This window comes from Amaranthus tricolor, chromosome 17, assembly GCF_026212465.1.
Source record: "Amaranthus tricolor cultivar Red isolate AtriRed21 chromosome 17, ASM2621246v1, whole genome shotgun sequence".
Taxonomy (NCBI): domain Eukaryota; kingdom Viridiplantae; phylum Streptophyta; class Magnoliopsida; order Caryophyllales; family Amaranthaceae; genus Amaranthus; species Amaranthus tricolor.
Window position 1 is genome coordinate 15,409,728 of NC_080063.1, and position 9,843 is coordinate 15,419,570.

Genomic DNA, 9,843 nt, shown 5'->3' on the forward strand with positions numbered 1-9,843 from the left:
AACAAATAAGATCAATTAATGAAAACTATAACAACTATTAAAATTCAGAGAAAGTATTAAGTAATCGATAATCTCAAACTTAATAGAGTAATTAATTAATTTAGATGGGTGAAAGAAATTAAGTAATAAGACAATTATCTTGATAGCAATAGACACACACAATCTTCATAAATCATAATTTAAAGAACTCTATCAATAAAGAGATTTTTAATTTAATTTGGTGAAATATAAAACACAACACAACACTACTAATTAATAAAATCAAACGGCAACATACATATTATATAATACAAGGACGAAAGCTAGAGATCAACAATATTGATCGATGTTTTCATTCGAAAACAAACAAATTAAAGCAAACAAGTCTGATATAAGAGAGTCTTAACATTACTTACCATAACGAGCTTATCTCTTTGATTGATGATATCTAGTTAATTATTTTATGACAATTATCATTAAGAAACTTCAAAGCTTTCTGGTACAAAGATATTTGCTGCTGGTAAAAGTGAATACGACACCTTAACTTATCACAAGTCTACAACTTAATATTTTAATAAAAATGTGAGATTTTCACACTTGTAAAGTACTTCCAACAAACTAAGTGTCTTTTTTATTTTAGGATGGTTGTATTAATTCTGCTAATGCCTAGTAATTAATACAAACTGTACGTTGATTGGTATATTTAATTATTCACTAAACATGATCATTGTATTAAATTCAAATAAAAATACAATATTTTACTATGATTCATATATCACGTGACAACTCTTGATTAAAAATAAAAATAAATTAATATATTAAAACATATAGAGTATGTAAAAACCTGATGATAAGCTTGAATAGTATTTTAATTTTTTTTTTTCAAAAAAAAAAAAAAATCACACACCCCTTCGCCCTGCCTCAATTACAACCTTGATTCCAATCATCGTACGTACTATCTACAACTGTGCAAATGTGAACCGGACCGGTAATCTGGACCTAACCCGATTAAACCTAGATTTGAACCGGATAAATCAATATCCAATTTTTTTTTTTATAAAAATCTTCTCCTTGCTCAATGATGCTCATCTATCATCACACAGGGAGTAAGTACTGAAAACATCCATTAATTACTCTTTTTATTTAATTTATTTGTCTCATTTAGATTTAGTCACTTATCACACTCTTAATTTGTATTGTATGATCTTAATTATCTATAAGTTAAAATGTACTCAAGTTAGATCATGTTTGATTCGTTTCACTGCAGGAGAATCAATATCAAATTTTTAAAATTTTTTAAATTTTATCTCGGAAAACATAAAAAATTATATTGGACTAGTAAATTGAATCAGACCAAGGATTTTAGCATAACTTCTAAGTCATTCATTTTTCTTCATACAAATAAAATATTTAAAAAGTAAAAAATGAGTCCTAAAAAAAATTGCTATACTTTAAGACAATAATATAATATTAAGTAATCATAAACAATCTAAAATCTAATGGAGTAATTAGTTACAGCCAGTGTAAGAGACTATTTTTTTGAGAGACGTTTTTCAAGCCCTACCCATTAAAATTTAATGCCTATTTACATTTTGTCTATATGTACTTACCGTATTCTTAATGTCTACTCATAATATCTTAAATGACTATTTAGATTATTTTTAATACATACTTATAATATTTTAAAAAGTATATAGTGGACTGACTCAATTAGTGATGATCTCTTAAAAAAAGGGTTTCTCACAAGAATTCATGAAATGATTAATTTAGATGGGTAAAAGAAAGTGGAGTAATTAATAAGACAATTATCTTGATAGGAACACAAACAATCTTCATAAATCATAACTCCATCAAAGTAGGAGCCAGAGGTGCAGTACAAGCTCAAGATCAACACTACTAATTATTAATAAAACCAGGCCAGGCGTACGGCAACATATATTACAACACAAGCAAAGGACCAAAGCTAGAGATCCATCAACGACAAATCTATGATTCTCTAAACAAACAAAGCAACACACCCAATCCAACGATGAGACAGACGATCTCATTACAATTAATTAACCCATTTCTTATTTGTCGCCACCAATTTCATTTTATCGCCACCCCCCCTTGAATGAAATTACGACTTTACCCCTGAAATTTAAAAAATTACGAAAATGCCACTAAGCTTATAACTTATATAAAAACACTTCAAATCCACTCAATAACACTTTCATCACTTCCATAAAATCAAATTCTTCACATAAAATTAAGCGGAGCTAAAACTTTGGAATCGAAATCGTCAACAAAAATTCGAGGTAAGTTTTTTTTAAATCAATCGAAGCAAAAAAAAAAAAAAAAAAAATTTTGGATTCGGCCCAGTCGCACAAAACGTGCGACTGTACAGTCGCACGTTTTGTGCGACTGGGCCAAAACCAAATTTTTTTTTTTTTTTTTTTTTTAAATTTTTGAAAGAGTTTGTTGTTAGTTAATGTTATTTAGTAAATGTTGTAATAATATGTATTATGATAATGTTGTTGTAAGAAGTAGTTATTGATTTACGTATTCGAAAAAAAAAAAAAAAAAAAAAAAATTAAAACCGGTCGCACAAAATGTGCGACTGTACAGTCGCACATTTCGTGCGACCGGTTTTAATTTTTTTTTTTTTTTTATTGTAATGAATTTGTTTAGTGTAATTAATTTATTAAATTTGAGTTGTTTAAATATTTATGAATATAATAATTGTTTAATTATTTGTAAATGTGAAATATTTTACGTGTTGCTTGTTTTTAATTTATTTGATTTTAAGTAATTTAAAATGTTGTCTTAATTTAAATTATGAAAATTCTAGTAAATGGCTGGAAATCAAGGTAAAGGAAAAGGGTTTTTTAGAGGTTTATTAAGCGGCAATAGATCTAGGCCTACTTTACTGAGAGGTGATCCCCATGAGAGGGGGGTTACGGGATCTGCAAGGCGAGCAAGGCAAGAACAAGCGGCCATACATAGTCAGGCCCAACGTTCAAGTACCCTAGAGCAAGTGCGTAGTCGCTTTGAGCGCCAAAGTAGCCTACATAGTCATACGGTCGGCTCAGGTGACGATGATACTGATTACGACGAGTCTCTTAGTCGGGAAGAGTCTCTTGGTCAGGATGAGTCTGCATGTCATCCTGTTGATTGGACGATCGTAAGAGGCCATGCTGTTAAGTTCAAGAGTAGAGGGCAGGGCTCGAGTGGCACTTCTGATCAGGCAGGAGTAAGCCAGGCTGAGGATGCGGCTCCACGGGGGAGGAGGCGATCGCAGTCCGCGGACACGGACTGGTTAATCACATCAGCCCAGCCCGGGGGCCCTGTTGATACTACTTTAATACCCAGCTACGGTGGGCACGTAGCAAAGGCTATATTTGAGGGATCGGAGCGCACCCCTCCGATTTTGGAATGTCGTGCTCGGAAGAAAACGTTGGATTCAATCATTAGACTTCAGGACATGTCTGATGAATTGTACAGAGTGTTACCTGGTACTCCCCTTGGTCGGCTGCCGTATATAATGCACCAGCACATCGACAGTGCTCTCATTACGGCATTTGTGGAAAGGTGGCAGCCTGACACCAACACCTTCCACATGCCGTGGGGGGAGATGACCATAATGTTGCACGACGTGCAACGCATCTTGGGAATTGGCATTGACGGTTCACTTCCCGTGCAACCGTCTGATAATGAATGGCAGCTTGGCCTGGCCGGCCTTTTTGGTATGCCATTGTCGGAGCTGCGTGCGAAGGGGCACTTCACAAGCGGCAGCATTAATGTTGGTGCACTGTTGCAGCTATGCCACCGTTCTCAGTCTATGGATACTCAACGTACCGCCTACTACATGGCTATAGTAGGTTCCACGTTGCTCGTGGATAAGACTAGAGTCGGGATGCGTCCTCACCCTGTTGTTACTATTACCGCTGATGAGGTTGATATTGCTTGGGGTGCAGTGACGCTTGCTCACATGTATCGCCAACTGGGTATGGCGACAAGGACTGGGTGCAAGACTATTGCTGGTTGCCTGACACTGTTGCAGACATGGATTTACGAGTACTTCCCAGCCTTCCGCCCCCATCTGCGTCAAGCTGACATGCCGAACAAGACAAGGGCAGAGATGTGGTCCCCGCCGAAGCCAATCCGCGAGCTGAGCAGACTGATAGACTGTAGGAGCATACTGGATGCCATGACAGAGGCACAGGTTTTGTACATGACTTCAAACTTAATTGTTTAACTTGTCAAGGGCAGAGATGTTATGTTGATTATGTATTATATTCATTGTGAGCAGGTGGAGTGGACTCCGTACTTGACTTATGATAGGTCTTTATTGAACGAGCACCCACGTACCTCGTATATCGGTGGTATCACCTGTTTCGATATCGTGGAGGTCTATTTGCCTGAGAGGACAGTGAGGCAGCTCGGTTTTGCACAGGAGATTCCCCCGGCTCCGCTGAGACCTACCCAAGCTCTGCAACCAGCACAGGGCTCCTACTCAGTTACATTCGCTTCTTCCTGTATGTTTACGGAGATGTGGAGTAGGTTCCCTTACTGTGCCCGTGTAGTGGAGCAGGCACAGCGTCGCGCATCGGTTCCATCAGAGGCTGCCCCGGATTACGTGGACTGGTTTAGAGTGTCTTCCCACTGTTTTCTCATCCCAGGTGAAGGACCTGCTGCTGCGTTTGGTGCTGCTGATAACAGAGTCGAATATGTTAGTATTCCTAATTATATATTTTATTTTTATGTTTCATAACATGTATTGACTTTGCAATTGTCTGGTTTTACAGTTTGCTGCTGAATTTCCAACTCGACTTGCACCATTGCTCAGGATGCCAGCTATTGCTCAAATGACGCCTCGGGAAAGAGATGCTGCTGATATGTATTTAGAGGATCTTAGAGAGTTGTTTTCCGAATGGCAAGAGTGTAGAGGGCGCAGCCCCTTAGAGACTTGCACCAACCGCATTTTTCTAAAAGACAACTGCCCAGGGTTAGCATCCGGTTGTGCTCCATCATCAATAGTTCCAAGGCAAATATAGAAACATGACGATACAACGGTCGTAGAAAATTTAGTCGCGACGTTCTTGAAATGGAATTCTTAGATTCCTCAAGAGCTTGTATTATTTTTGATTGTTGATTCGTAATTTGTGCGTGCGCCCTTTTAAACAGCGTATCGAATGAGCTATTACCGCTACCCAAGTAGTACTTGAAGGAAGAGTGTTGACTTTCAACTCGACTGGTAGTCTGGTTACCCAAGTGCAAACAATCATTCGTCCACGCACGCACAAATTTCTCTTTGTGAGGAATCCATGTTCCTGCCAAATATTGCACGACTCTCCGGTTCCTAGTCGACCAAGTGGACACAATCCCTTCCCATCTGTTTTCAAAATCGGCGATCGTCATACTGTTAACCAAGGGGTTCCATTTTGTTTGCCTGAATAACTGGCCCTGTTGATTTTTCTTGCCGCCACACAATTTATCGACCATGTTCTCCACGTCATTGCCAATATGCCATACGCATAATAGATGTCGTACATCTGCATTAAACATAAATTTAAAATTAATTCAGAAATATATAATACATAGATCGACGATAATTAATAATTAAAACATGTTTACCTGGAAAGACAGCATGAATAGCTGCAGACAAACCCTCATCCCGATCCGTTACGATTACATCCGGCGTCTGCACTGTCCCGTAAATATCCCTCAACCTCTCCAACACCCAAGAATAAGACACAGCCGCCTCATCTCGCATCAAACATAATGCAACCAAGAAATTATGATTCGTTGGCGTCATTCCAATGATTTCGCAAAGGGGCCACTTTTGCTTATTCGTTTTGTACGTTGTGTCTATCAACACAACATGGGGCCACGAACGTAGCATCTGGATAGAAGTTGGATTCGCAATCAATAATCTAGTCAACTGATCCTCACTATCCAAGTCCCTCCAAACTACATAATTATGCTCCGTGGCCATATACAGACAGTGTTGAAGAGGAGTCCTACCATCCATCTCTTCTCTCCTCATTGACTGTCTCTCATTGTAAATTTGATTCATACTAGCATAAAAACGAGGAAAATTTCTTCTAATTGAAGACATTATAAATGCTGGTTGCATGCCAGTTGCACTTAGATCTCGTATGTGCTGCCTGATATCCACAGTCATCCTATTTACTCTTATTTGACCATCTATGTACATGAAGAACGGATGGTTATGTATTCCTTTTTCACCAGGAAACACTCTAACCGTCCAAGGTCTTTCCTTTGGGTTACGACTAGTTCCTAAAATCATAAATTTACACCCACAACCCCTACTTTTGGAACCTGGTCGGGGAGCATTGTCTAAGTTATGCAAATCAACACTTCTTTTATCGTAACGGTGACATCTTAAGTACAGACTCACTCTAGAACGCCCTTCTTTTTTTTTATATGAAGCACGTGTAAATTGAAATCCAATTGTTAGTGCTATCTCATTAGCCCAAGTATGTAAATCATCTACAGAATCAAATTCTCTATCGGTAACAAATCTATCAGAATAATCTATATTATCTCCTAAATTTTCAAAGTCCTGCAAATAATAATTATAATAACATTATCATAATATATCAAAATAATAATAACTTAAAAAATAATTATTTCTACAAAATAATTATAATAAAATACCATTATTATAGCACAACAATAGATTAAAATAAAATAATTTAATTAAACAAAATAAATTTTATAATTCGAAGTTAAAAAAAAAAATAAATAGAAGTCGCACAAAACGTTTTGTGCGACTTCTATTTATTTTTTTTTTTATTCAAATACAAAAAAAAAAAAAAAAAAAAAATTATGAAGCAGTCGCACGAACCAGTCGCACAAAACGTGCGACTCCCAGTCGCACGTTTTGTGCGACTGGTTTGTGCGACTACGTTCCTATTTTTTTTTTTTTTTTTTTTTTTGCAAAAATCGAACCGATTAATTACTTACCGGATCGTTATCATGCACGTCTTGGTATGCCATTGATGTTCGATCTAGAGTTCTAGGTTGTTTAACTTTACGTATTGTTTTTAGAGAGTTTTTAGAGAGAAGGTATCGTGTTTGAATTCGAATATACTACCATAAAGCCTCTGAAAATTCAATATATATATAATTCCGATAATAATGTCATTAAGCGATAACAATGTTATTAAGTGCCATTTACATTTCTTAAACATTTTTTAACTTAAGTGGCATTTTTGTAATTTTTTTTAATCTAGGGGTAATATGGTAATTTTGTTAGAAGGGGGGGTGGCGATAAAATGAAAAAGATGGCGACAAATAATAATTCCCTTAATTAAATCATGTGCTTTATTAGATAGATCTGATGGATCAGTCTGCGCCGCATTCAGCCCCACATCCTTGATCTGGTCCTTGTGCTCAATTTTATTGAAGGTTTCTGTACTCTTCTCAAACATTGTACCAATAAAACCTTCAACATCCGGCAAGGCTTCGGTACTTATAGTAAAAAAATGAATGGTGGCAGCAGCAATAAAAAGCCATAGAACGAGACTCAACCTCATTTTTTGTCCGGCTAATATAATTGCTGCGTTGAGGAAACTAATAAGCATAGTATACCAAGCAAGGGACTAATTTATAATGAGCTAATCCGTACTATCTTAGTGCATGCTGTGTAAGAACTGTAGCTGTATTATTGGTAACCCAACCGCCTGTTCAGCAGCACTAGTGCTGTTAAATCGCCAGTCCCATACTATCCTTGTAAAAGAAATCATATATTGTCTACTATTACTCTGCACGCTTAATTCTTTTGACTTTTAGGGACTAATGTCAAGGAAATAGGTTACAATTACAAATTTATTTCGTACATCATGTGAGATTGTCATTATTATTTTTGACCCACATTTATGTCCTTACGTTACGAGTAATAACGTGGACAAATATAATATATAATGCACTCGTTTGCATAGAATATGTTTCACAAAATTTAAAATAAAAAAATATTATTGTAAGATTATCTCTGTTGAATTAACTCTAATTTATTTAGAGAATGTTTGGTACAAAGAGTAGAATAGAAAGGGAATGGAATATGAAAAGATAAGGTAAGGGAAACAATAATCGTTAGCTTGAAAACCTATTTGGTTTAAATAGGTAATGGAATCAATTACAAATTGAGTACGTAGTAGAAATGCTTCTTTTACCCATTCTCTCATCAGCAACAACATTGTTCCCACTTTTATCTAACATACACCCTTATTATTTCTCTAATATTATAAATAGTTACCTCAAAAAAAAAATTCTATTTCAATTGCTAGAAAAAATATATAGTTAAGTGGATCGATTGAAGGACTTTTATTAAAAAATTTGATTCGATTCTCTTTATATATATATATATATATATATATATATATATATATATATATATATATATATATATAATGAGATAAGATGTAATTGAAAAGCCAAAACTTACCATACAATGAAATTAAAACTTGTACAAAATATTCTTCTATATTAGAGGAGAGAGAAAGTGGAAATAGAGGTGTTGATTGTTGAAGATGGGCAAGCCAAACTGATATAAAAGTAAAGTCTTATACACAGAAAAGTTGAGATGATGATTGCGAGAAAGAAATCTATTTTTTATTTTTGATTCGAGGTATTTATGAATTTTGTTACTGGTGTATCATGAGTGGAAATAAATTTTATGTAGTGTTTGGAAACAAGTATTTCACTTCAAATTATAAATTTCAATTATGAAATCATAAATGAAGAATTTGAGAATGACAAGGTTTGGGTAGTCATTCTCAAATTCTTAACTTTAACTACTTTAAAAACAATGATGGAATTGGATTCAAATCCAAATTTGAAAATTATTGATTTGCTAAACATGACATTGGGAATTGGTTACCTCTTGGTAATGGTAATGGTTACCGAATATGCAAATCAATCATCAAGTAACAGAAATAATTATTTATTATCGTTTACTAATCTTAAATTTCCCAAACCAAACACCCCCTTAGTTTATTTAAATAATTATTTACAATTTAAAAATAGACTAATTACATGATAAAAAAGAACAATCTCATACTGCAACACTTGCATACGTGATTCAATGCACTAATTCAATCATTAATTTCTCTAAATATATGATAAAAAATTATAAAAATTTGATATTAATAATCTTTGCAATGAAACGAATCAAAAAAGATCTCACTTGACTATATTTTAACCTATAGATTAAAAACTAATCACAAATTAAGAGGGACTCTTTGGACGCGCTCTCCTCTATGGATATAAGTTGCCGTCGTCCTTCCCTCCCTAGACCCCGACCATAGTTTTCTATGGTAGGGATATGCTAGGTATGATGATGATGATAATTACTCTTGCAACTATTTTACGCTGAATACTCTGGAAAAGATACCGAAAGTCATATCCATAAAGAAGGATGCGGCGAAAAAGTCCCTTAGCTCGAGAATGACGCCCTTATAATGACATAAAAAAATATAAAAAATATAATCTATAAAAGTTAAAAGAAAAATAATTAAATAAGGAATTGAGTTATCATGTAAATAGGCAAAGAACAAGAGCAAAAACATGTATGTGAGAATGGTTTCAGTAGTCTAAGACACGAATTATGTGTCTCCAACTACACTTATCCTTAGTCAGGTCTTTAAAAAAGTGTAACTCATACAAATCACTTTTGATTTGTTCCTCCCATTGTTTCCGACATACGCATTAATCATTCACATAAACTTGCGAGAGACAGTCTCATATTGAGACCGTCCATATGAGCCGACCCAGAAGCCAAAACTTGAAAATAAAGATTCCCAAATTCCATAAATTAAAGAATAAAAATACAATTTTGACCTTAAAGGAATCAATTTC

General features: G+C 35.0%; 1 protein-coding gene across 1 annotated transcript; it reads left to right on the plus strand.

Moving 5' to 3' along the window:
• The first annotated feature begins 1,899 nt into the window (after positions 1 to 1,899).
• On the plus strand, positions 1,900 to 7,505 carry LOC130803792 (uncharacterized). The gene is made up of 5 exons (XM_057667993.1): positions 1,900 to 2,276; positions 2,810 to 4,183; positions 4,271 to 4,690; positions 4,767 to 4,966; positions 7,337 to 7,505. Exons 2-5 carry the CDS (start codon positions 2,813 to 2,815, stop codon positions 7,503 to 7,505), a joined length of 2,160 nt encoding a protein of 719 aa, XP_057523976.1. The 5' UTR covers positions 1,900 to 2,276; positions 2,810 to 2,812.
• The last annotated feature ends 2,338 nt before the right edge of the window (positions 7,506 to 9,843 follow it).

Coding starts and splice junctions, on each gene's coding strand:
- LOC130803792 (XM_057667993.1), top strand. CDS start 2,813: ATGGCTGGAAATCAAGGTAAAGGAAAAGGGTTTTTTAGAGGTTTATTA. Junction 4,184..4,270: donor ATGCCATGACAGAGGCACAG/GTTTTGTACATG, acceptor CATTGTGAGCAG/GTGGAGTGGACTCCGTACTT. Junction 4,691..4,766: donor CTGATAACAGAGTCGAATAT/GTTAGTATTCCT, acceptor CTGGTTTTACAG/TTTGCTGCTGAATTTCCAAC.